General features: G+C 43.8%; 1 protein-coding gene across 1 annotated transcript in view; it reads left to right on the top strand.

Moving 5' to 3' along the window:
* The window catches only part of LOC147716912 (acid-sensing ion channel 2-like), a 1907803-nt gene extending 1880883 nt beyond the window's left edge, over window positions 1-26920 (top strand). Inside the window, exon 10 of the mRNA XM_086923796.1 lies at window positions 26017-26920. Within this exon, the coding sequence (XP_086779922.1) occupies window positions 26017-26118 (102 nt within the window). The 3' untranslated portion in view covers window positions 26119-26920. The remainder of the gene's footprint in view (window positions 1-26016) is intronic.
* Window positions 26921-27322: the final 402 nt, after the last annotated feature.

The raw sequence follows: 27322 nt of genomic DNA, 5'->3' as shown, positions 1-27322 counted from the left end.
GGCAGCATGTAGAAACATGGTGTAGTTTGATGTTTTTTTTATAGAGGAACCAATACTCCTCCTCCCCAGTAGTTCCAGTTGTCTCCAGTGATCAATTCTGCTGTAATAAGAGTTTGTAGCCTCACCATGCGCACTCCTGCTAGATCTCTTAATTCCCTGAGCGAGTAAGCTGTCTCATTGCCTCTTTTTTGTATAAATTGATGTCCCACAGGACCACTTTCCCCCCTTTGTCCGATGGTTTAATGACAAGGCTGGGATCACTTTTAAGTGTTCCTAAAGCTAGTCTTTGTTCTGGTGTCAGGTTGTGTGCATGTTTGTTTTTGCTCCTGTTCCAATGTGTCCACATTGTTGTGTGATAGGTTAGGGTTAAAGGTGGATTTGGGCCTGAACTTTGTTGGCGCTGCGCCCCTAGTCTCCAATCCCATCTGCTCTAGGATGTCATGTTCATCTGAGCATTCACTCAGTTCTCGTCCCAATTCTGCAAGGCATGCTAGGCCTTCAATACCACTTGTGGCACGTTTTTTCTTGTTTAAAAACATTTTCATCAGTTGCAGTTTGCGTACATATAAAAACATGTCAATTGTAGTCCTACTGTAGTCAAAGTTAGCTGTGGGACAGAAAGTAAGGCCAAGTTCACGTAATGTTTAGTTTGTGAGATGACAAATTGACCACTGTCAAATTTTGCTCTCCCATCATTTCTGCTTCGACTGCCTCGTTGTTCTCCCATACGGCATTGTGTCCTTTGTGTTTCCTTCATCCCCTCCTTGTTTGCTTCCTCTTGTGCTTGCGCCCCTTCCTTGTCCTCTTCCTCTTTTCGGCGGTCTTGCTCTCAATGTCCTGTTCATTTGTAAAAATACAATATTCCTCAAGGGGCTTGAAGGTGAGGGAGTCTCTTCTAGGCCATCTGGTTGATCCTCTAGGCCTTAATATATCTCTGAGCCGGACTACGATGTGGGTACTTCCTGCTGTCTCAGCACCCTCATCTGTTTAAATTAGTGATTGGTCCGTCGAATCTTCTTCTGAAGGTCAGTATCCGCCCACTGACATAATCCTGTTTGTCTCACAGCAATTTGTGTTTTTTCTTTTGTTTAATTTCTGCCTCGTACTTGTCAAGCCTCAACTCCATCTGCCCAAGGGCTGTTCTGATCGTTTGTCGAGTTCCTCCTTCAATTTCAAGGCAGCATATTTGGACAAGAGTCTAACATGTTATTGCATGTGCCCTCCATCAGGTTCGATCAGTCTTCCAGCAGTTTGGGGTGTGGGTTCTGATAGGTTGGTGTAATCAGAATCCTCAGTCCCCTGATAACTCTGCCCACCTCGATGTAATTTTCAAGTGAGGAAACCTCCCACCATCTGTTTATTTCTTTCTTCTGTAATTTCTCGTATTGCAAAAGCATTTGCTTCAGACTCCTAGTTATTTCTCCGGCTGATGTGCCCGCTTCCTGCCCGCTGCCACCCTCCTCCTCAGTCTTGTAGAATAATGAGCGTTCTGCGCCAGGTCTCCCTGCTCGTTTGCTCTTGAGGTCTGCATTTTCCGTATCTATACACTGTGTCATCCACCTTCATGAGTTGCTGTGAGAGACAACACACTCATAATTTTCATAACAACCCACACTCAATACTTTCGCATCTTAAAAAGAATGAGCAGGCACTGGGTGAAGATTCTCCACTAGGCAGCTTCCAGTGACTCCCCAACCCAATATGTAATCAATAAAAAGGCTGGCATGCATTGAAGAGAGTCCATAATGAAGTCATCTCCATGTCTAATGGGAATGACTGCTAGATGCCACAGACAGGTTTCTATGATATACTGATGTGGGCCTGTCTGTCAGACTTGCAGAAATAGTGAGTTTTAAGACAGAGAAGATGATTGCAGACCACAGAAATCACCATGTACAGTGACCACACAAAGGTACACTGCTTCATAGACCTGATATTTAGAATTACCAAAATGTAGTGTTTAATCATGATGGAAAGGTTAATGAGGATTCTCAACAACATTCTCTGATTTAAAAATTAGAGGGGCGCAACAAATAAATTGCACTACATAATTTTATTGGAAACCACAGACCCACACCTCTAGCCTCAAGAAAACAATTATCTGCATTAATGCTCGGCTGGACTATGCAAATTGTCTCTACCTGTGATTAACTGCCAATCTGATCAAGAGATTGCAGATGGTAGAGAATGCGGCTGCTAGATTAATTCAAAGAGTCACATTCCATCACCACATCTCCCCGCACATCAAACAACTTCATTGGATACCTGTAGCAAAAAGGATAGAATTCAAGGCCCTGATGCTGTCCTTTTGTGCATCACAAAATAGCAGCCTGAGATATCTCAAGCGTCGGCTCTGCCTATACCAACAAAAACGATCTCTGAGATCTAACTTCCAGCACTTGCTTTGTGTACCTCACTATGCTAAATCCCGCATAGGAAGCAGGTCCTTCACAGTGGTGATGGCCAGATTATGGAACTCCCTGCCTTCCCACATGCACCTGATTCAGTCTGAACGTGAGTTCAGAAAGACCTTCAAGACTTGGCTCTTCAGCCAGGTCTAGCTCCGTGGTTGAAACCCCCTCTCTTGCTTACCGCAAATCACCAGGACACCTCTGCTGGAGGTAGCTGTTGCGCTCTACAAATGCTATTATTATTAAAAATTTTATTTTTATATATTGAAGAGTAAGTGGATTCAACCCCCTCAAGGGAACACATACAAACTGATAAATCGATGGAACAGAAGAAAAACACCTACATAAGAAGAATACAGTAAGCCACATCCTCATGTCTTAACGCCATGACCCTCCAGAATTGAACTATTTTTCAAAATTGAACAACACAAGGGAAATTACTTGCCTTGTCGGAGAAATTATATTCCAAGAAGGAGGGAGTGAGAAGTGATACGGTGTTTGCTCACCTTCCCAAACATCTAACAACACAAAACAACACGACAGAACCCCTACTGTGCTTAGCCTATCACTCGATACCAGCCCAAAGGGATCTCCCTATAGTATTAAAATTAAAAGGACTCCCAGATACTGGGATTCCAAGTGGAATGCTTCATCATAGAGTCCTCGTCCAGATACCCAGTAAATCTGGACAGGCTCAATCTTCGTAGCCAAGGGAGCTCTTTGTTTATTGGGTGGGATTCCAGATTTCAAATAGTCTAGGGTTTCCTGAGGGTTAATTTACAGGGAACCCTGATGGAGTTTTAAATAAAAGGGGTGGATGCACTGAGGAAATTAGTATCTTCTGTATCCTTGGGTCACACAAATGCTTCATCGGGCTAGTTGGCTTTCGTCAGGAACTGTCAAGGATCCCGTTAGAATCCTATTTGTGTGCATTAAATTGTATAACTTCCATTAATCATACTGATACATGCCATACATACAGCCCCATTTGGTCTCTATGTTCACATTTCTCTGTAAATATGGGAGAGATAGAGATAATTAATCAAGCACAGCATCATTACATATATCTGTGTGTATCCTCATACATGTCTCCAAGTGATCCCTATGATTATTTCAAATCAAATAGGATCAGTGTGTAAGTGATAAATAGTGTGAGTCTCCATTAGAGTTACTCTAAAAATGTGCACATACTCTGTATGCAATCAGTTGGTACGCAGTGTGCAAGTATTATCCTTGAGTTTAGCAAGATATTTTATAGGCTACACTCATCTTACATATACAATGTCATTTCTGCTCATTCTCCTTACTTAGTAGCATCCGTTTTAGAGCTCCATGAGGGTAAAAAGGCAGGTGGGCCTTTTAGTCAAACTACATTAACAAATAGGTCAAAGAGCATCCATAGGAGTTTCAAGGTCTAAGTTCTCCTAGTCAAAGGACCCATCAAAGCGTTCCCCTTGAGAGCCAATTACTTCATCAAAGGTCTCTTCCCGACCTTGAACCTATTTAGTTCCTTCTGCCCCCTCATCTTAGCATGAGAATATTTTCCTGGCTTTAAACACTCAATGTGCCGCGGAGGAATGTAACGCAGTTATGTCATCAAATCATCGTGCTGCTATCTCATTGGGCGAGTATAATAAAAGGCTGTTCTGCTGTCAATTTGTCTTGTTTTCCCCCAATGTTTTCAATAGCGAGATTTTCTTTTACTGCTTATTCATTTAGTTAACCTCTTGCATGCGTCGTACGGCCCCTGGTCGTCTGACATCACAGTAGGCATGTGCGGAGGATGGCCGGGGGTCATCCAAACCGCGCCCACTCATTAATATGCCTGAACAGCAGCAAAATTTGTGTCGTGGTCAACGGGTTAATGAGTCGCAAATTCACCTAAGGTTCTAAATGGGCATATAGGGACTCCCATGTCCCACAGACATTTGATGAAGTAAGTGGGCCTTAAGGGAAGGCTTTGGATGGGTACTTTGACTTGAAGAACATAGACCCTGACACTTTTATGGATATGTGGAGTCCAGCAAGTGGCAGAGTGCATACGTTGCCCAGTTCATGCTGATTTTTAGTGCTGGGTGTTTGTCCAACACTGTAAAATCAGCACGAACGGCACCAAAAACAGTTCAAGAGGGTGCTGCTTCTTTCTGCCACTCAAGTAGATGTTCTACTCGAGACGCCGCTTCCTCAAGGTGACCTTAAGGTTTCTCAGCTCGCGCGGTAGCGACCATCTGCGACTGCCAGCATTGAGAAATCTTGCTGGGGAGTTCTGGTGTAAGGTTTTCCTCACTTGTGCTCACCAACTTAGCATTGGGGAGTGCAAGCCACTGCTTTCATCAGCCTTCTCCAGTTTTTACAGTCAGTGTTTGCATCTACTACATTATTCAAAATGATTATAGAGCTCAAATATCTTCTCACTTGGATGAAAGTGGAGCAGTTTAATTGGGTATATCTGAAGCTGCAATCCAGCATATGTGGGTCATACAAAATATGACCTTGAGCTACGTTGGAGAAATCAGATCATTTCCTCATACTTCACTTACTATTGGTGCATAATCACACACTTTTTACAGCACTGTGCACCTGTCAGAAAGTTGTTTTGAACACAGGCCTCTTCATATTGTAGATGCAAATTTGATTTTTCTAACTACACCACTCACAATTACAGACGAAAGCGCTTTCTCCTATCTCACAGATAAAATATAAAATAGTCTGCAAGCCCATACAAGAGTGACTTCTAATCTTCTTCACTTTAGTAAATATGTGGTGCTTGTCCGTGTCAATTTCTTTTTAGCCTGCTCATACTAGCATTCATTATTAGTGCTATGAGATCTTGTAGAGGTCCCTGTTTTTGTGTTCAATTATCAATTTCTTAATTATCAATTTCTCTAAATCAATCAATTGCTATATATTCATGAGGAGATCTGTGTTCCCTAGACCTAAGTATGCATTATGTAACTAATTCTCATGTGTTTATTATTTTAAACTTTCAAACATAATGATTTTTTCTCCTCAATCCTTTTTTACGGTCTGGCTTGGCAGCGCAGCTGTCACCAGACAATTGTGTGAGCACTACTAGGTAGGGGCTTTGACTTCACCCACATATTGGGGGTGCGGGGAATGAGATTTTAATATCTTTTATGATCAATTTGATAACATATCTCATTTGTCAAATTTGGATCGGTTGTTTTCTGTCATTGAGTGAAAGACAAACCCCGCATAGGTTAGATAAACCCCATAAACTGACGCAACTCTGAAGAACCACTTACAACTGATGAAGTTTAAAAGTTTTAATATAAAATTAAGAAAAGTTGCAAATACAATCCTCTCAGGATAAAATTTAACAAATACACAGGAACTAGAAGGAACATATATTCCCTAAAGAACCTCAATCTACAAACGAATACAATTAAAGTCAGTTCCAGAATCAACAAATTAAAGAACATAGATATGATGTGGTTCCGTTGCGTCATCTAAAAAAAAGAATACAAGTTAAATCTGTCCCTACTCTATACTAAGTGACATCCCTACTTCGCAAGTTTCTAGTACCCTAAAAAAGGTGTCAGCAGTTTGACTCCCTAAGAAGTTCAAACTCTCTTAGCCTCTAAAGGTAACTTAAGTTTAAGAAGCAGTACCCTCTCTGCCTACCCATCCGCTCTCTAAGGGTCCTCGGCCTACTGCTCCCTTGCGCTCTGATCTCTCTCAGCGCTCGCTCCTAACTTGCCTCTCGCTGTTCTCGATAATCGCCTTCGCTCTCGCTATCTTCTCCCCGGGGTACTGTCCCTAAAATACACAATCACAGTGTGGGTGGAACGCCCCTTCGACGCCCACCACGGACTTTCCCCCATGATGTCATTTTCAGCTCTTTCCATGACTTCGTCTCTTCGCGTCGTCCGTTAAGTTGACCTTTCTCCTTAGACGCCATCTTCGTCTTCTTGATGGTGACTTCATTGAAGTTACATTTGACACTTTCGGAGCAAAAGTCTATCACCTTATCAGAACTTTACTCTTTACGACTATATGCGTAACCTTTCTTGGTCCTGTGAATGGTCATTTCAAAACAAGACTCAAATTCCAAATGTCTCCTCTCATGTTTAGGCAATAAACTTCGTCCAACATTGTCACCTTAAATCTAACAAGAACTAGACTCCTTGGCTCGCACGTTCACATCAAGGCTATTCACGACTCCTGTGAGCCCACTAAATTACCAACAGCGGACTACACTCCTGCGAACCCTTGGTCAGTCAGGTTATAATCACAAATGACCTAACTCTTCTAACATTCCTACAAACTTCTTCTACTCAGTATAACCTTTAGCACATTTATATATGATCGCATTTAGCAAATCCCTTGCTTATATGTGAATACATTTTACATAGAATATAAATTACATAGAATATAATTTTATATTCTCATTTGTTACATCGTTATATATGATCTCTTCACATTTCTCCATGTTACATTTCTCGCCGTTTCTGTATTTAAAGTTACACGCGTAATGAATTCTACTTTGCACGTTCTTCTGTTCGTGAGCATTTCTACATTAGCCCACTACGTATACGGGCCTTCTAAATCTAATGCACTTTCAAGAGTAAATACAGTTATGTTTCCTATATTACTTTGGTCACATCTGTTAACTTTATGCTATAAGCGTCAACTTCTCGTTCCGATATACATTTCATTCCTACGTTTATACGATATGCTTGTAAATATGGCTCGGATATACGTTTTATTCAAATTGCGCTCTCTCAGTTCCCCCCTTTGATGACTTTTAGGAGTCATCACTAAACACAATTTGAATAGCACCTTTACACAGAACTAGTTATATCATTCCCTCTTTTCATCATTTCAAGTGCTCTCAAACTTTTATACTGTTGATCTTGTAAAGCAGCTAATCTCCTTTCTTGTTCTCTCATGGACCTTTGTAACCGGTTCGTCCTATACCATTTATATAGTTTCACAAGTCCTAACAATGTAATTATACAAATTAATACTATTAATACAGGTTTTAATATATACCATACAATGCTTTTACCAAGGTTGGCAAACCAACTTCCAACCTTTCCTACTCCATGACCTACTTTTTCCCAAACATTTATTTTTGTCAAATCTTCTATTTCTTGATGAATCTGTGTAATGTTTCTTATGACCTTCTCAAGTGGTTTTGAATTATCAGGAATATAAGTACAACATTCCTGAACCTTCAAAGCCTTGCAAACTCCGCCTTCCTTTGCTAATAGTACATCAAGAGCAAGTCGATTCTGAAGAACCATTGCTCTAATCGATTGCATCTCACCTTCTACTAACATTAATGACCTTGCAGTACTTGCAGACAATCTATCTACGACTGTAGCTAGTCTCCTGATCTTAACATCGTTAAGTATTAAACCTAACAAAGGAAACATCGCTCCAAATACGTCTCCTACTACTTCTGCATCTCCTACTTCTCTTTTCGTTCTTGTCGAAGCCTTTCCTTCTATGATCGCTAAATCCTTTGCATGATATATTTTGGGGAAGACAATTGCCAAGTAACACGAACCATACCAATTGTCAGGCAGTTTTACATAAGCATTTCTTCCGCATACAAAATATACATTAGGAATCACTTGCATCTCCTTCATGAAATCCTTCGTATAGTACTCTAATCGAAAAGCATGTTCGCAATTAACTTCACCTACAAATACATTCTCATAATATGTCTTGCTTCGAGTTAAACATAACTTTCCTTTCTGCGTTCTATCCAAAGCTATTGGACCATTGCTCCCTTTCTTTTTATGTGCCTTCTCTTCTTCGGTCCAATCAGTTTTCCACTGTCCTGACATTTTTAGAATCTTCTGCCTTCTGTATCGGTCATCTACTTGTCCTATAAACTTTTTCTCAATCTCTGACACCTTGCAAGTCAGATTGTTTCTGCGTGCGTATGATGTATCTAATGTATCCCAAGGAAGAAAGAATTTGGCTAGTCTATCCTCCTTTTTGTAATAGTCCCACTTATTCATTTGTTTATAATTCGGAACTTCAGGCAGTACCGAATCATAATTTGAAAAGTAGTACTCAAATCCTTCTCTACCATAAAATATACTAAGCAGTAAACTACATGTTATCCCATAAGTCAGTGGGAGATGATGATATCGGATGCCCTCATCTACAGAAGCCGGCAATTGCATACATACATAGCAATCCTTGGCCTCCATGACATCGATATACTCGTACAATAGTTTGGCATATGCATTTGACCTAAAATTTCCCTGTGACTCGTCTACGTGTAACCTACGAGCTTCATCTGCCAGTAACGCCTTTTCACGAATAACATTGCTCTCCTCCTTCTTCCCATCAAGAGCAAGTTTCAAAGTCGTTACAGGCTTTACATCCGCTATTTCTTTATCACTTTCATGTCCTATTATGTATGATATTGTCACTACTGCAATTATGAGAAAAATTACTACTGCTATAAGTGTACCTATTATGCATTTAGCTTTACGGTTTGGGTTGCCGTTCTCCATGTCATCAAACAGCGTAACTCCCTTCTTGCGAAGAAAGTTTTTCAGTTTCAGTCTTTGGTTTGCTTTATTTGCTTTATTTTCTTCTCAGTTTGTAAAGTGCTCTTTAACCACCAAAGTCTCTTTTTCGCAACAATGTCTCTTTATCTTTAACAACAGACAACCCTAACCCTTCTCCGTCCTCTAAATGTAATCCCTAATTTTATTCTTCTTTCCACTCGGCGCTAGGTTATCTTCTTATTTATAACTTATATACAAAAGTCTTTATACATCAACAATTATTCTCGTACCTGCAGCTTTCACAACAAGTTCCAATAGTTCAAAACGAATGACCTTTTCTTCTTCTTCTGGAATTTGATGACCAAAAGTCGGAAACTGTAATCGATTTAGCACTAGTTCTTTGATCCGACTCAAGTATGGGGGTATGGGAAGTGTGAAAGTCAGTAATCCCTCAGTCTCGAGTCCAGGAGTCAACATCCATATCTCCACTGCCACAAATGGATCGAGATCGATTACTTTCACTTCCTTCACTCTCCCAGATTTCTGTCCCCAAGACATCTGCTAGATAAATCCACTCTGGGGTGGCGTACCTTCTGCAGGGCACACGTACCCTCCTCGATCTTCTTGGACTCTCAGTGCCTGAGTCTGTAGTTTCTTCTTCTTGATCCGAATCTTCAGCGATCGGGACAAGAGTTTTCTCCTGTTGTGCCTTTAAGCTTGGCCTTCTCCTTCTCTCCGGCCAACTAGCTTCGTCACTCCTTGTCCTCCTGCTCCTCGTTTTTGGACTTGTCTCTTGGTCACTCTCAGTTTGTTCAGTATCTGATTCGATTTCCCAGTTACTTTCTTCTCCTGAGGCGACTTCGGTCTCACTGGTGTCCTGACCTTCGTCGGCCCGTTCCGACACAGGTTCAGCCTCTTCGATCACCTCTACAGCTTGGCTTTCCCCCTCTGTGACTTCTCCGCTTTCCGCTGGATTCTCATCCGAGAGAGGAGCTGTTTCTTCTAGAGGTGTTGGCACTCTTCGAGTGTGTGAAGCATGTATCCAATTTGGCAGGCCTCCACACTTCACTGCAGTGTTCGTGACAAGTATGACTTGAAATGGTCCTCGCCATCGCACGTCTAAGCAGTTCTTCCTGACATGCTTTTTCACCAAGACCCAGTCCCCCGGACTCAGGTCATGGCACAAGTCTTGTGCTGATGGAACCTCTGCAGCCTGGACCTGGAGGGACACAGAATTAATGGCATCAGATAGTCCCTTGCAGTAGTCCAAAATCAAGTCGTCTGTGATGTTCAATAACGCTGCAGTCGGAACCGATGGCAATCTCATAGCTCTCCCCATTAGCACTTCATGTGGAGAGAGACCTGTTTGTCTATCTGGTGTGCTACGTATGCTCATAAGAACCACTGGTAGTGCGTCTGGCCAACTCAGAGATGTTGATGAACAAACTTTGGCAAGTCTGGATTTTATTGTGCTGTTGATTTGCTCTACAATCCCTGAAGCTTCTGGTCGATAACTGCAATGTAACTTCTGATCGATACCCAAAGCTGAACATAGCATCTTCACTATTTCGCTGTTGAAATGAGTTCCTCTGTCCGATTCCAAAGAGGATGGCACCCCAAACCTCGGTATCAACTCTCTAAGTAACAGTTTTGCTAACGTAAGTGTATCGCATCTACGTGTAGGGTATGCTTCAACCCATCTAGAAAATATACAGACAATCACTAAAACGTATCTGAGTCTGTTGCATTTAGGCATTTCTATGAAATCAAGCTGCATCCTATTGAAAGGCCCCCCAGACCTCCCAATGTGACTCAGTGTGACTGGTGTTCTCTTTCCTACGTTTAGTTGCTGACAGATCGCACATCGCTGACATACTGCTTCTGCCGCTACTCTGAATTTTGGGTTAAACCACGTTTGTCTGAATACTCTCACCATAGCATCTCTACCTATGTGTGCTGATCCATGCAATTTCCTTGCCATTGGACTAACAAGTTCATTTGGTAAAACTGCTCTCCCATCTGCAGAGATCCAAAAGTTCATTTCACTTTTTATACACCCAGCTGTTTCCCAGCCCTTTTTCTCATCATCTGGTGCATTCTCCTGAACACTCTTTAGCTCATCCCACGTATCTACAGTGTCTAACAACATTGTCAATTCAGTTCTCTCTTGTATTCCTCCCACTTCTACATTGGTGTGAGAATAACCTTGTTCTGCGCAGTAACGCGCTACCTCGTCAGCATAGCGATTGCCCTGCGACACAAAGTCTACATTCTTCGTGTGCGCAGCACATTTGACAACCGCTATGGCTGTCGGACCTTGCAATGCATCTAACAATAGTCTCACGAATTCTCCATTCCTAATGGGAGAACCCGAGGAGGTCATGTAACCTCTTTGAGACCATAACTGCCCGAATTCATGAACTACCCCGAAACCATACTGGCTATCGGTGTATATGGTGACTCGAAGTTTGTTACCTGCTAAACAGGCACGCGTCAAAGCAATAATTTCAGCTACCTGAGCGGAGTGTACTCCTTCCAGGCAAGCGGCTTCTACAACTCTGGTGATTGTACAAACTGCATAAGCTGCTCTCAGCTGACCAATATCGTCTCTTACGCATGAACCATCAACAAAGAAAATTTCATCGGGGTCAGTCAATGGCTCATCTACGATATCTGGTCTCGGTTTGGTGCATAGTTCAGTCACATCAAGGCAGTCATGATCTGTACAAATTTCATCATCCACATCATTTGGAAGTGGCATCAAAGTTGCAGGATTTAAGACGGAGCATCTTTTTAGGGTCACATTCTCGGCAGCCAATATGACTTGCTCGTAGCGTGTGAGCCTGCTATTTGTCAGATGCTGAGTCTTGGTCCTGGTCATTAACAATTCCACAGAATGCGGTACATACACCACTAACTGATGTCCCATTACCACGCTTTCAGAACGTTCAATTCTGACACCCGTTGCGGCTACGGATTTGAGACATCCGGGCAACGCTGCGGCTACTGGATCTAATGTAGCCGAAAAATACGCAACTGGCCTACGCGCATCTCCATGTATCTGGGCCAAAACTGCTAAAGCGCATCCCTCTCTTTCGCAGCAGTAAAGCAAAAATGGTTTCGTGCAATCAGGCATTCCTAAAGCCGGGGTGCGACACAAGTCCTCCCTCAGCTGCAAAAACGCCATCAAACAGTCTTTGTCCCATGGTACCGGATCACTCACTCCTTTGTGCGTCAGCTGTAATAACGGCTTTGCCTTCAGTGAGAAGTTGGCTATCCACTGTCGACAATAACCAACCATGCCTAGAAACATCCTGACTTCTCTCTGTGTTTTAGGCGCGTTCATCTTCATAATCGCCTCTATTCTGTCTGGAGACACTTTCCGTTTTCCCTTTTCAATCCTATGGCCCAAGTATTGCACTTCAGTAAGACAATATTGCAATTTACTTGGAGACACCTTGTGTCCGTTCTCGGCCAAGTGATTTAGTAAGGTGATAGTGTCTACTCTGCAAGCTTCCTCAGTTTCTGACGCAACTAGGAGGTCGTCTATGTACTGGACCAGAACCGAATTCTTGGGCAGTACTAGACTTTCAAGATTCTTCTTCAATAGCTGGTTAAAAATCGATGGGCTTTCTGTATACCCCTGAGGGATACGACACCATGTTAAAACGCGATTTTCCAGCTTAAAAGCGAAAAGATACTGGCTATCTTCATCTAAAGGAATCGAAAAGAAAGCCTGGCACAAATCTATCACTGTAAACCATTCAGCTTGGAACGGTATCTGAAACAATATCACTGATGGATTCGGTACCACTGGACAACATGAGACAACAATATTATTAATCTTTCGAAGATCCTGCACTATTCTGTATTTTCCACTAGGCTTCTGTAAACCCATAATCGGGGAATTACATGGACTACCCACGATCTCCTTCAGTATTCCCTGTTTAATCATGGATTCGATCACAGGCTTTATTCCTGCAATCGTCTCCGGTGTCAATTTATATTGTGGTGTTCTTGGGTACTCGGCATTGGGTCTTACCATGATCTTTACTGGTTCTACCCCTTTGATCAATCCTATTTCTTCTCCAGTAAAATCCCACACCTCAGCTGACACTTTCTCCCTCAAGTCCTGTGGAAGTTCCTCCATTGTTAAGGTAGGATATAGTTCCACACATTCCTGCGAATTTACAACCTTGAAATCGGCATCCTCATCGTTGGTCTGCACTTCTACTCCTTCAGGTGTGCAATGTATTGTGCAATTCAGTTTACACAACAGATCTCTTCCTAGTAAACACACCGGGCTAGAATCACAGATCACAAACTGATGTTCGTCACTGTAATTCCCTATCTTCACTGACACTGGTTCCGTCAGAGGATTCATCATCCTCTTGTTTGCGACTCCTACCACCTGAATCATCTCTCCTGATATCGGCAGACCTGGGACTACCGCTGATCTCAACGTGGATCTAGTGGCCCCCGTATCCACCAAAAAGGTCGTAGGACATCCAGCTACTTCAGCCTCTACGTATGGTCCTCTCTGATCTACTTCCAGGGCTGCTCCTAAAGTACAGTCTTCTTCCCTATTCACTCGTTGCCCTGTAAGAGGATCAATGTAGTAGCATTCTTCTCCTCCTACGAACAATGGCATTTGTCTATAGGTTTTCCCTCCATTTGCAATGCGAGGCGGTTGAGGAAACGGGGCTCGAGGAGTCTGAGTCCCCCCCTTGATAAACTTTCCCTTCGGGACTGTTGCTCCCTTAACCACGTTGTTCTGTACCTCTTCCTCCTCCTGTTCTAATTCGCCTGTCTCGACATTGTAAGGACACTCGCGTCTCCAATGTCCCACCTCGTTACACTGATGACACCTGGTTGTCCTTTTCAGTGTCGCGATATCTATTCTCGGTCTCGGTCTTTCTTCCTCATCTCTGCTCTGGTTATTCTGTTTCTTTGCTGGCGTTCCTGTTCCCTGTTGCCGCTGTCCACCCTTTCCAGCTGATTGCATCTGTACTAACATCAGCTTTTCCTTGAGCTTCTTTGCCTTTGAATCTATCTCATCGCTACAGTACCTTGCGTACCTCAGAATCTCATCCAAAGGTTTGTTCTGCCAGCAGATTAAATGTTGTTGGATCATCAGGCTTATGTCTGGTCTCAATCCGAGAACAAACTTCGACACAAACTGTCCTATGTCTTTAGGATCCATTACGTCCAACCCACTGTACTGTTTAAACGCTTTCAGCAATCTCTCATAGTACTCGTGAACGGTCTCTTTAGGCTCCTGAGTTGTTCGATCTATCTTAACCCAGTCTATGTCCTGCACCGGTACTTTCTCTTTTAGCCATGTTATTACTCTCTCGTATTTTTCCATGACTCTCTCTGATGGACCATTTGTCTGGGTATCTCTCGGAGGCTCACAAGTGGGCCATTCAATACTAAGTTTGCATGCCGTCCACAAATCTCCGGGTACTACGATATCGAACAAGGTGTTCAAATCGATCCACAGCACCTTAGAGATTTTCACGAATCTCTCTACCTGCTTGTACCACTCCACGGGATTCTCTCTAAGCTTCGGGAAAGAATTAGTGAATGCCGCTAAATCCCCCCTACTCCAGGGTACATGAACGTAGTTTCCGTTCGCGATTTCTCGCAAAGGGAAAGCTTCCATTCGCATTAGGTCTGTATCCTGGGACTTCACAAGCGCACTCCTTCTGACAGATCCCCTCTTGGACCATTTTTCCTCCCATCTATCCAGATCTCTCCATATTCTGATACACATGATTAGTTCCCTTATGTGTACTCTTAGCCCAATCGTTCTTCGTTCATCTAGGTCTCGATCCGTGCAATTCAGCCTATGGTTGGCCTGTAAGGCTTTTGTTCGTGACATGTCTATCATATACTTTTCTGCTAATTCAGATAACTTTTCATGAGCTGCCCTTGCTTTTCGAGTAACATCCTTAGATAAAAACAGTATTTCATCTGGATCGTACAGCTCTAACCTTTCTATTGCTACTGTGCCGTCAATTATTTCATCCAAGTCTGATTTTAGACTCATTACATCTATGCGTCTTGCTTTTATTTCAGCTCTCAGTACGTCAGTCCTAGGTTGTTCTCTTACATCCCTCTCACCTCCACTATGCGCCCTACGCCTAAGCACAGGTGAGTTATGAGGAATTTTTCTTCCATCTCTTTGTTCCCACCTCTCTGGATCCCAAGCCTTTCCATCTTCCCTTGGGGTGTGGTGGAACATTGCTCCATCCCTCAACCCTACATTCCGTCTTTTCGGCTCGGTTTCTCCAGATACGAGATAGGATCCTCCGTGCTGTTCTAAACCTCTGTAACTCGCTTGCTGTCTGGTGTCGCTCAACAAACGATAAGGATCTTCATGGCCCTCCATGCTCCCGCGATCTCGTTCGTGATCACCGGATATATGGCGAGACGTTTCGCGACTCCCTATATTCTCATGACTTCGTTCTTGATCACCGGACGCATGGCGAGACCCTTCGTGACTCTCCATGTTCCTGTGATTCCGTCCGTGATCACCGGAGGCATGTCGAGACGTTTCACGACTCTCCATGTTCCCGTGATTCCAATGTTGCACATTCTCATCCGGGGTATGGTGTGTGCATCTGAAAGTGTTTCGGTACTCCTGCGTCCTTCGTTCTCCCTCACTAAAGGTGACGCGAGGCACTTCCCCACACCCTGCGCTCCTGTCGTTGCAGGTTTGCCTATTGCCACTGGTAGTAGGGCAAGTATCTCCCCTGCTTCCTTGACTCCCTCTCTCCCACTCCGGGCTGCTTTCGCCAGCTCCACAATGAGAGAGGATCTTGTTATCCTGGTCTCTCCACTCTGCTCCTGTTTCTAAACTTTTATTCCGAGTCTCTTCGGCAGTATCCCATTCTTTCAGATATTCCCTTAATTCCTTATAGGATTTCGGTTTCGGTCCCCTCAAATCCATTGATCCTCTTTGACCCCCTTGTTCTATCCAGGGACCCGTTGCGGAATCTAATGGGGTACTCTGACTCACTGGTGCTAGTATCTGCCTCTGAGGATTTATCGCGTTGTTCTTATTCTCCATCTCTGCCCTTTCCCTGTCCCATCGTGCCTGCTCCTCCTGCTGGACCCCCTCTGGGTTATAGATCGACACTATAGGGCCTATGGTAACAGGTACTTGTAGAGCGTCTGGCATTTGATACGATCTTGCATGCTGTGTTTCTGGCACCTTCTGGACCACGAATCTTCCTACTACTCTCTGTTCGGAACTAGATTGAAGTACTTCCTCACCTTTCTTGGTATCCCACTCTGTTACTGGGATCGATTTATATTCCCCCCATCTAGCTCCGTCCTCTTGCTGTAGTACGGGACTTGCGATTTCGCTATTGTATGGAGGTGGTCTATCTGTTAATAGTCTCTCTATTAGATCCTCCTCTGTCTCGCTATCCTCATCTTCTTCTAGAGGTTTCTTTTCTCCCGTAGCTTCTATCATGGTGAACAGTTTGTCTGCTTCTATCTTTTGCACTCTCCACTTCTTAGCTTCCTCATCCCATTTCGCATCCTGCACTGCCTTTACTGATCGTCTCACTCTTTCTTGGTGCCTCTTTAAATTCTTTTCGTGTGCTGCTCTAAACCATGCACTAAGTGCTTCGAACTGTGTTGGCCTCGGTAGAGGTCTCGCTGCAAGCATTACTGCTTTTAGTTGGTTCAACACTTCTAGCTTAAACGTTCCGAATCTCGGAAACGTCAGTTCCTTATTCCCTTCTGTTAGCTTATTCCACTCGGAGATCCATAGTATCGAGTGTAAGCCTACATTTACTGCCATATGATAAGCTGGTGTGCCTTCTGGTGGAGCTTCTTCTCCAGCATATAAGTTTCTTCTATTTCTCTTAAAGATTGCCCTTAAGCTCTTAAAGCACTTCATTTTTGATAATCTACGATTTTCCTTTATTAATTCTCTTCCTTATTTACGTCCCGATGACAACTACCACTCCCTGTGCGACTCTCGCTAATCAACCTATCCCAACACGGTTCTACGCTAACCGACCAATCTCAGCGCGACTCTACGCTGACGTCACTCGTCCCCTCTGCAGCAGTTCCCCTCCTTTCTCAACTCGTCTTGCGGTCTTACATGCGTTTCATTCATACGCCGAAAAATGACTACTTCCGTCCAAGCGATCACTTTTCTCTGACTGTACGGCCACAGTCTAACTGTAATTGCTACCTCAACTGGCGAGACGTTTTCCTCTTACGGTCAGACGCTCGCCTTAACTGATAGGTTACTTACACACAGTAAACGTACGACCAGCGTCCGTTACTCATACACTCACTCAAACGCTCCCCCTATCATCGGTCTGTCGGGCGATCAATGGTACCTCATGACTCCCTTTATATGGTAGACAAATTACTCTGGGTGTTCGATACACCCGAACCACTTAAGTCCTCTCTGGACATAAGATTTTATCCGGTTGCGCGCGCTCACAACCTTCCCTCAATCACACTACAGGCATTCAACTCCGCTTGACATTACAACACAGGAACAACATAAAACACCGCAATCTTACAACGCATGACCCTTATACTCACTCTCGACCGACTCTGCTGCTTTTCTCTCGACGCACCGTCAGCACCTTCTTCGGCAGGGATTCTTCTTCTGGTCGTCGATGACTAGGGACCTTGGGGTAAACTAAACCTGACCTAGGTTGTCTTCCTCAAGAAGAAAACCATCTTTCTCTGCTACCAACTGCGGGGAATGAGATTTTAATATCTTTTATGATCAATTTGATAACATATCTCATTCGTCAAATTTGGATCGGTTGTTTTCTGTCATTGAGTAAAAGACAAACCCCGCATAGGTTAGATAAACCCCATAAACTGACGCAACTCTGAAGAACCACTTACAACTGATGAAGTTTAAAAGTTTTAATATAAAATTAAGAAAAGTTGCAAAGACAATCCTCTCAGGATAAAATTTAACAAATACACAGGAACTAGAAGGAACATATATTCCCTAAAGAACCTCAATCTACAAACGAATACAATTAAAGTCAGTTCCAGAATCAACAAATTAAAGAACATAGATATGATGTGGTTCCGTTGCGTCACCTAAAAAAAAGAATACAAGTTAAATCTGTCCCTACTCTATACTAAGTGACATCCCTACTTCGCAAGTTTCTAGTACCCTAAAAAAGGTGTCAGCAGTTTGACTCCCTAAGAAGTTCAAACTCTCTTAGCCTCTAAAGGTAACTTAAGTTTAAGAAGCAGTACCCTCTCTGCCTACCCATCCGCTCTCTAAGGGTCCTCGGCCTACTGCTCTCTTGCGCTCTGATCTCTCTCAGCGCTCGCTCCTAACTTGCCTCTCGCTGTTCTCGCTAATCGCCTTCGCTCTCGCTATCTTCTCCCCGGGGTACTGTCCCTAAAATACACAATCACAGTGTGGGTGGAACGCCCCTTCGACGCCCACCACGGACTTTCCCCCATGATGTCATTTTCAGCTCTTTCCATGGCTTCGTCTCTTCGCGTCGTCCGTTAAGTTGACCTTTCTCCTTAGACGCCATCTTCGTCTTCTTGCTGGTGACTTCATTGAAGTTACATTTGACACTTTCGGAGCAAAAGTCTATCACCTTATCAGAACTTTACTCTTTACGACTATATGCGTAACCTTTCTTGGTCCTGTGAATGGTCATTTCAAAACAAGACTCAAATTCCAAACATCTCCTCTCATGTTTAGGCAATAAACTTCGTCCAACATTGTCACCTTAAATCTAACAAGAACTAGACTCCTTGGCTCGCACGTTCACATCAAGGCTATTCACGACTCCTGTGAGCCCACTAAATTACCAACAGCGGACTACACTCCTGCGAACCCTTGGTCAGTCAGGTTATAATCACAAATGACCTAACTCTTCTAACATTCCTACAAACTTCTTCTACTCAGTATAACCTTTAGCACATTTATATATGATCGCATTTAGCAAATCCCTTGCTTATATGTGAATACATTTTACATAGAATATAAATTACATAGAATATAATTTTATATTCTCATTTGTTACATCGTTATATATGATCTCTTCACATTTCTCCATGTTACATTTCTCGCCGTTTCTGTATTTAAAGTTACACGCGTACATGAATTCTACTTTGCACGTTCTTCTGTTCGTGAGCATTTCTACATTAGCCCACTACGTATACGGGCCTTCTAAATCTAATGCACTTTCAAGAGTAAATACAGTTATGTTTCCTATATTACTTTGGTCACATCTGTTAACTTTATGCTATAAGCGTCAACTTCTCGTTCCGATATACATTTCATTCCTACGTTTATACGATATGCTTGTAAATATGGCTCGGATATACGTTTTATTCAAATTGCGCTCTCTCAGGGGCAAGGAGTACATATTTATTTTGATTGGGCAGAAGTTGTGAGCTTCCACAACCAAATGCTTGCCTTCAACCAGCTGTGATCATTGTGCTTATTTATCCAACTGTATAAGCTTGAATTTTCAGAACACACACATGGCCTGGGAATGCTATTAAGGTCTCTTTTTTAACTAGATAAGTTATGTTATTTTTCTTTTGCAGCCGCCCTGATGGGTGGACAGAAGTCATTAACCTAAGTGGATTTTTAGGTCTGGCTTGACAGTGCAACTGTCATCTGACATTTTCACTGGCACCAATACTATTTATTATTCTACAGTTCTTTGCTTCCACACAAATAAATATCTATTCCCATGTGTTTTACTTGCAATGATTTACATTACCACACAACAGTCTTTTGAAAGCCAGACCTATTGACATAATTTTTTTGGATTGTCAATGCCATCAGACTCAAGCAGCTAGTCACCTCTCCAACCCACCAGCAGGACACATGCTCGTCCCCATCTTCTCCACCAGCGAAAACATCACCTACAACAACACCTCCAAACTCCTCTGGACTGACCATCACTGCGTATATTTTGCCTTCACCAAACCCACCCCTCCGCCACAACTGGAGCAAGGTCACTGAAGAACATCTCACCGCCTCCTTCAGCACAACCACACCGCCAACATCCATAGATGCCAACACCTCAGCACACAACCTCTACCAATGGATCTCCAACAGTTCAGATGTGCTGGCACCCCTCAAGAAAGCACCCAAGAAAGCCAGTTGATTCACTGTCCCCCTCCACGAGTCCAGATGCACCTGTAAACGTGTCGAGAAGGATTGGAGAAAAATTAAAAACCCAGAATCCCACACAACCTTTAAAGCTGACACCACACACCACATCCTCCTCTAAACCACTGAGAAAACGGACCACTAATACAGAATGAATGCAAACGCACACAACAGCAAAGAACTCTGCCATTGTCAAGGAGTTCGCTATACCCAACACAGAGACCATAGAAGTTCCACTGTACCAGGACCTCTGCAACAATATGAACATCTACTTTCACCACAAGATATATGACAGCTTCGACACCAAAGATTCACACATCACTCCACCCACCACCACCAAACGTGACAATGCCGCCCCAACAAATTCTGCTCAACTGGACCCCTCTCACCACGGACAACACTCTCAAGACCATAAAGAGCATTTACTCTGGAACCCCCCTTGGACCCCTGCCGGCACCACATTTTCCACAGAGCTGCCACTACCATTGCCCCACACTACGCTGCACCATCAACTGCTCAATCGAGACGACACCATCCCTGACGACCTGAAACACGCCAAGATCAACCCCATGCTGAAGATCCCATCCATAGACCCAACAGACTTCAAGAATTTCAGACCCAGTTCCCTGCTTCCCTTCCCAGCCAAGGTCATCAACACTAAATGCTCCAAGTTCATCAAAGCCAACCACTTCCTGGACTCTCAATCCGGCTCCGAAGCAACCACAGCACAGAGACCGCCCTCCTCACTGCCACCGATAACTTCTGCTCTCTCCTCGACCGGGGAGAAACAGCAGCCCTCACCCTCCTGGACCTCTCGGCCACTTTCGACACCATCTCAACCTCACCCTAAGCGCGAGACTTCATGATGCCGGCATCTGCGACAAAGTCCTGGACTGGATCTGTTCCTCACTCACTAGTAGAACACAGCAAGTCAGACAGCCACCGTTCCTCTTAGAACTCACGCGATTAGTTGCGGAGTCCCAAGGGCTCTTTCCTGAGCCAAACCCTCTTCAATGTCTACATGGCCCGCTCGCTGCCATAGTCAGGAACACAGACTCAACATTGTCTCCTACGCCGACAACACCTAGCTGATCCTCTCCCTCACCAACGAGCACACAATCGCCAGAAACAAATTCCATAAGGGGATGACGGCTGCCACCACCTGGATGAGAGTCAGCTGCCTCAGGCTCAACTTAGACAAGTCCAAAATCCTCATCCTGGGGCCCAACACCTCTACTTGGAAAGAATCCTGTTGGCCGGCTGCGTTAGGAAACCCCCCCTCAATGCCCACATACCAAGCACAGATCCTCACCATCATACTGGACTTCTCATCACTATAAACCACCAGATCAATACCGTCTTCTCATCATGCTTCCTCACTCTTCGCCGGCCTCAAAAGACCTTCAGATGAATCCCCAGTGATGCCAGAAAGACAGTCGCCCACAAACACATCCGCAGCAGACTCGACTACGGCAACGCAATCTAAGCAGACATCACCCAGAAACTCCTCAGAAAACTACAGAACATACAAAACACAGCAGCAAGACTGGTCCTCAACACCCCCTGCCACAGCCACATCTACGAACACCTACGAGAACTCCACTAGCTCACAGTCAACAAAAGAGTCGCCTTCAAATTCCTCACACACGCTTACAAAGCCCTCCATGACGCCGGACCAGCCTACCTAAACCACCACCTCTCATTCCAGACACCTCTACTCCGCCCAACTGGCTCTTGTTACCGTCTCTCAGAATCATAAGGCCAGGACCGGAGGAAGATCCTTTTCCTACCTTGCGGCTAAAACTTGGAGCACCCTGCCTCTCCACCTCAGGCTATCCCCGTCACTTAGCCATTTCAGGAAGGATCTCAAGGCTTGGGTCTTCGACTGACCCGCAGCACCCAGTCGAACCTGCAGCCACTCCCACCCCCAGCGCCTTGAGACCCTCACGGGTGAGCAGTCGCGCTTAACAAGTACTGATCAATTGATTACATTCTTGCTTCTTAAGTAAAGAGGTAAATGGTTGCAGATAGTATATATATACTCTTATCAGCTATTCCGAAAGCACAAAATTCTGAGACTGTGATTCAGGCAGGTAAAATATCCCAACTACCTCTGTTTAGTTCCTAGGAATGCAGTTATTTTATTCAGGGAAAAAGTTCTGTTTTTATCCCCACCTCCATGATGCATCAAAACAGGAGCTAAAAGTAAGGATGAGCAAGTAAAAAGCCCTCATATAGTGTTCATCGAGCCAAGAAGCATGTCCTCGATCATATAGAAAGAAAGGGGTGCTCTTATTGTTTTGTTCTAATCTTCATCTGGTTAATTTGGATGTGTGCCTTTAAAAGTAACCAGGCTATAATTAGCTCATACATTGCAAAACTGTATTCTGAGCCAGTAAATACATGCAGAGATTTATATCTCTGGTTAAGTGTGCTTTTGTGTTTCTTTCTTTTACTTTCTCAGTAGGATGCCTAGGCACAGATATCCAGTAGTCATATGACTATATCCACATGCTCCTATAACCCCAGTGCGGAAATCGACTTAGTCTATACTACTGAATGCAGATGGATGAAGCCCATAGCACATATGCACATTTTTCTAAATTTTTTCCGTTGTCTGCTGGGAGTTGCTCTCTGTCGGATTTGCTGCTCGATCTGTGGAGCTGCCTGGTGTTCCTGTGCTTGTTTGCTTTCTTGCCGGCTGGACGCACTGCTGGGCTTTTTGTGCCCTGTTCCGGTGGACCTTGTGCTGGTTGTTGCTGGCAGCCTGGTTGAATCTCCCCTTTGGGCTTGAGGTCTCTGTGGTTTGTGTTGTCTTTGCCTTGTCGCCTTCGGGCTGGCTGCCTTCTGCTTGGCAGTTTTGGGTTTGGATTTAGGTTGGTGGGGCATGGAACCCTGCTTGTCCTGTTTTTCTATGGCTATGTGTCTCCTTGAAGCTGCTGGTGCTGGTTCTTCCAGTCCTTGGTTGTGTCCCTGTTGGTGTGGCCCTATCTTCCTGGTGTGTCTGGTCACCTTGTTGGTTCTTCTGTGCATGGCTCTCTGCTGCCCCTTCTAATGCGGGGGTCACTGGTGCTTCCTTGTCAGGTACGCCTCATCTGTGGTTGATTCAGGGTTGTTCAAGGTGTTGGTTGGCTGCCCTCTGGGTGCCAGCTCTGTGGATTGGCTGCTTTTTTGTTTTTCTTGGTTGTCTCCTGCGTGTTTTGGGGGGTTTGGCCCTGTTGTTTGAATGGGGGTTGTTGCAGGTGTTGTGCTCCTGCCTGTGTTTTTCTGTCGTTCTTTCATTTGCTTCACTTGAGATGCTTCTATTCGGTGTGGGGTCCTGGGGGTTCTTGGGGGTTCGGATGACCGGGTTGCTGGCTTTGATATGCTCCATTAGTTTGGAATTGGGTGAGGACTGGGGGGACCTGGGGCTAATGCCCTATTGCTTACCAGAAATCTTAATTACCCCTGGTCCCTTTGTCCTCTTCACATTCCCTATGCCCCTCCCTCCCTCCGGGATGTCTGGCCTTCCTGTTGGTGGCTTGGTAGTACAGTCAGAATGCTGGATAAGGCCTGTTTAAGTACTTCCTGTGGGAGGGGTGGGGTTAGGGGTCCAAGCATCCCTCTGTTCTTTTTTCTGTCAAAGAGATGAGCATCTCCATTAGCATGGAATGGGACGAGGCCAACAGGGCCTGGATTAATGAAGATTACCTGTAAATAAAAAGGCATTACCTGTCCTTTGAAAACACAGGGGAAATCAGCAGTCTCCTAAAGTGCCTGAACTGATATGTTGTTTCTCTGTTATAAGGGCTCAAGGGGTACTGTCTATTGACCTCTCTAACCACAGATGTGAAAATACCTTTACTGTGGTTTAAAGATTGTAGACTCCACCTTTTTTCATCAGTTATAAGCAGTTTCCAAGATTAAGATGTCCACTCATTGACCTATAGAGGCTTCTGTGCCTCACAGATCCCCCATTCACACTTCTTGCACCATCGTTCGATACGGCCCTGAGCTTTGATCATCAAATCTCCACACTGGCCGGTGTTGTGAAAAATCTTAGTCTTACTGCCAGTAGCAGCTATGTAAATGTATCCAGGCACTGGTAGTATTGTGCCTAGATTATTGCACTGTGCTGTATCTTGGAGCCTCCTAAGGCAAACAAAAAATGCTGCAGAGGGTACAGAACTCTACTGCCCCAATGTTGCAAAAATTCCATGGCGAGCTTCACTGGGCGAAACCCTCGCATAGTTACACTGGCGTCCAGTTCAAGACAGAGTGACTTTTAAAGTACTCTGCTTTTGCCATAGAATTTTAAATGACAGAGGCCCACGTTTTTTATTCCCTCTGGTTAAATATTATCAGCCACGGAGGAATCTTAGATCATCAGGCACCACTATGGTGAGGATCCCTAAAGTCTACAGAGCTTGCTTAGGGGCAGATCCTTCTGTTTTTTGGTAGTGAAAAAGTGGAAACTTATTTCCTTAGACATAAGGATGCAGCCTTCTGAGAGTAAGTTTTGGAAAGATCTGAAGACATTGTTTTTCAGACAATCTACAATCTACTAGCACAGTCTAAGCAGAAGGCAAGGAATATCCGTTGGGAGTAACCAGGCGCTTTATAAAATACTAACATAACACATAACATGGGCATTGGCCAGTGTAACATTTATTGAGCTTACTGAGCAATAACACGATTCTCCTGGTCCAGCCCTCAGAATATTAATAATATTAGAAAATTGGAATGTTGGGAGCTCCATTGAAAAGAATGGAGTGCTCTGGGCTTATAATGGCTCGTGTAAGCCTGGAGCTCCAACATTCCAATGTTTCTTTGTTCACAGCTCTGGCTGTGAACAAAGGCTTCAGGGACCCTGAGGGGATTCCAATCCCCTCACGCTCCCAAAAGGCTTTTTTTTTGTTAGAACATTCTGTCCTCTAGTGACAGAATGTTCTAACAGCCTTATAGCCCTTTGTAGATGGGCTATACCTCTATTAAAGTCCCTCTCCCTTGTTAAAGGCCCTCGCCTTCGGCTAGGGGCCTTTAACGCTGGAGAGGGCCTTTAATAGCCGGTATAGCCCTCTACGGCGGGCTATAAGGCTATAATATAGATGATTTGACTTACAATAAAAATAGTTACAGTGCTGAGCTTTAGACCTGTTTCACAATTGATCAGGCAGAATTTCGACCATTATATTGCTCTATTTTTTTTAGTTTCATGTTGCGCGAACCTGACGCATAGAAATTGGAGCACTTTACATGAGCACCAGTTACATCACACTAGGACACAACGACTATGTGATTTGATGTACAGCTACATTTCTTGGCATATAGGCTGTTGGATAGCTTGCTAGAAAATGTGGTGGTTAGTACGCATTTTCTCTGATTCAGCTTTTCTAGACATAAACCCTCTATGGGCCTTTACATATTTATACTCTAAATAAGCTTGCATTTGAAACGTGCTATATAGACTGTCGACTATTATTACACAACACACCAAGTTAAAAAGGGTTAAGACATGACAAAGAACGTTCTCTAGGGTTTGACATGTTTTAAGAAAATAATGCTAGGCACCGGGCCCTAGGTCAAGCCCATTAACCTCAGGATATTTTTAGTTCAGTTGTGAAACTATTTCTTACAATATCCAATAAGACCTCTTTCTAAACACCTCCGCTAAACTAAATGCTCGCTAATTCAACGGCCCACATCCATACTACTATAGAAGCATTATTTTCACAAAAGTCTCCACAAAGCTCTATGTCCAGTTGCTTGATGTGTGGCAGTTATCCGAATGACAATGTTTGCATTATTTTTTCTAAGTGAAGCACAATGAAGTCTATTAAATGGGACATTCCCACAAAACAAAAGATTCTGCCTGAATTTGTACTTGAATGTGAATCCTTGCAAAGATACAAGTAAAACCCAATGCCCAGCCTGCCTGTGGATCCTCAGAGTTAACACTGATGTTCTCTTTCTCTCCCAGAGTACCTGCGAAACCATACCAAACCATTCTGAAACCATTAGCCACACTGTGAATGTGCCACTACAGACTGCACTGGGGACACTGGAGGAAATTGCCTGCTGACCTCTTTGGAGTGGCTTCTTAGTGCCAAGACCTTGCAGCCCCACAGGAGCACCTGTTCATCAGGCTCAGGACTGCAGCAGCAGAACTCAGCTAATTGCTATGCATAAAGAACAGGAAATCTGCCGCAAGTGTGCAAAAGACGCTCTTGACTTGATCACATCATGGTGTCCTGTGGGGGTCATTTTCTTCATCCACAGAAGAAAGTCACATTTCTGGACTATGTAAGCGAAGAAACAAGAAACATTTCATGTACTGCCAAATGTACAGAGCACTTGCATGCCAAAATACTTTTTATGGCAATATGGTATACACATGTCTTTCTAAGTTCCTCTTTACAGGTTCTGATAATTCACTTTCAAAGCGGGATGGCAGGCTACAGCTCATAGGTTCACGTAAAACAAATCACCTTTATTAACATAGACTGGAAACAATATCAAATGTAAAAAAAAAAAATGTTGAGCTTTATTAAATTCTTTTTGTGTGTGCGGTGTGTGGGCGGGTGTGTGTTTCCCAGGGTGCACGATTGGCTCGCACAAAAGCTAGCGCCCAATGGGTTTCTGGTCTTCGTTGGTCATTCCATTTAGATCCAAGGGATCAAGATGTCCATCACTTGGCATGTGGCCAACTTTATGACTAACTAATGACCATACGATTAATCTGCGTCTCCTTGTTGTACTATTGTATTTGTAATGCTGCTTGTATCATCCGTTCTTCTGGTTTGGTATTTTTTTTATTATTTTTCTAGTCATTTTCTCATGCGCTTCTAACCATGATCATAACTGGTATTAAAGCTGGTCTTGTGAAAGTGGAATGGCTCTTGTCTTTGTGTTTGCAGTCCTCTTCCAGTTACACTGGTTGGCACCGACATTCAATCTGGTGCTACGGGTCATAGAGTGAAAAGGGACGGGGAGATGGGACCGGTTCTGTTCTGTTGCGTGAGATATTTTCCATGGATAACTAATGACTTTACCTGTTGTGAGCTGACAGGATTCAGCAGAACAAGAATGAAAGAATGCTATCAGATTACATACATCATTTTTGCATCTCAACTCTTAAGTGTATTCTCTTCCGTAACTCGTGGACTTCTTAAAGGCGACATACAGATCATACTAATAAAAGAGGCTCTCTTTCTAATGGACAACTGGACGACTTGTTTGCATTTGCGCTCCCTTTCATCCAGACAAGGACACATCAGAGCCTCAAG

Source organism: Lissotriton vulgaris, chromosome 5 (genome assembly GCF_964263255.1).
Source record: "Lissotriton vulgaris chromosome 5, aLisVul1.2, whole genome shotgun sequence".
In the NCBI taxonomy this organism is placed as follows: domain Eukaryota; kingdom Metazoa; phylum Chordata; class Amphibia; order Caudata; family Salamandridae; genus Lissotriton; species Lissotriton vulgaris.
The sequence above is the reverse complement of the archived record's forward strand: the minus strand, read 5'-3'. Positions and strand labels throughout refer to the sequence as shown.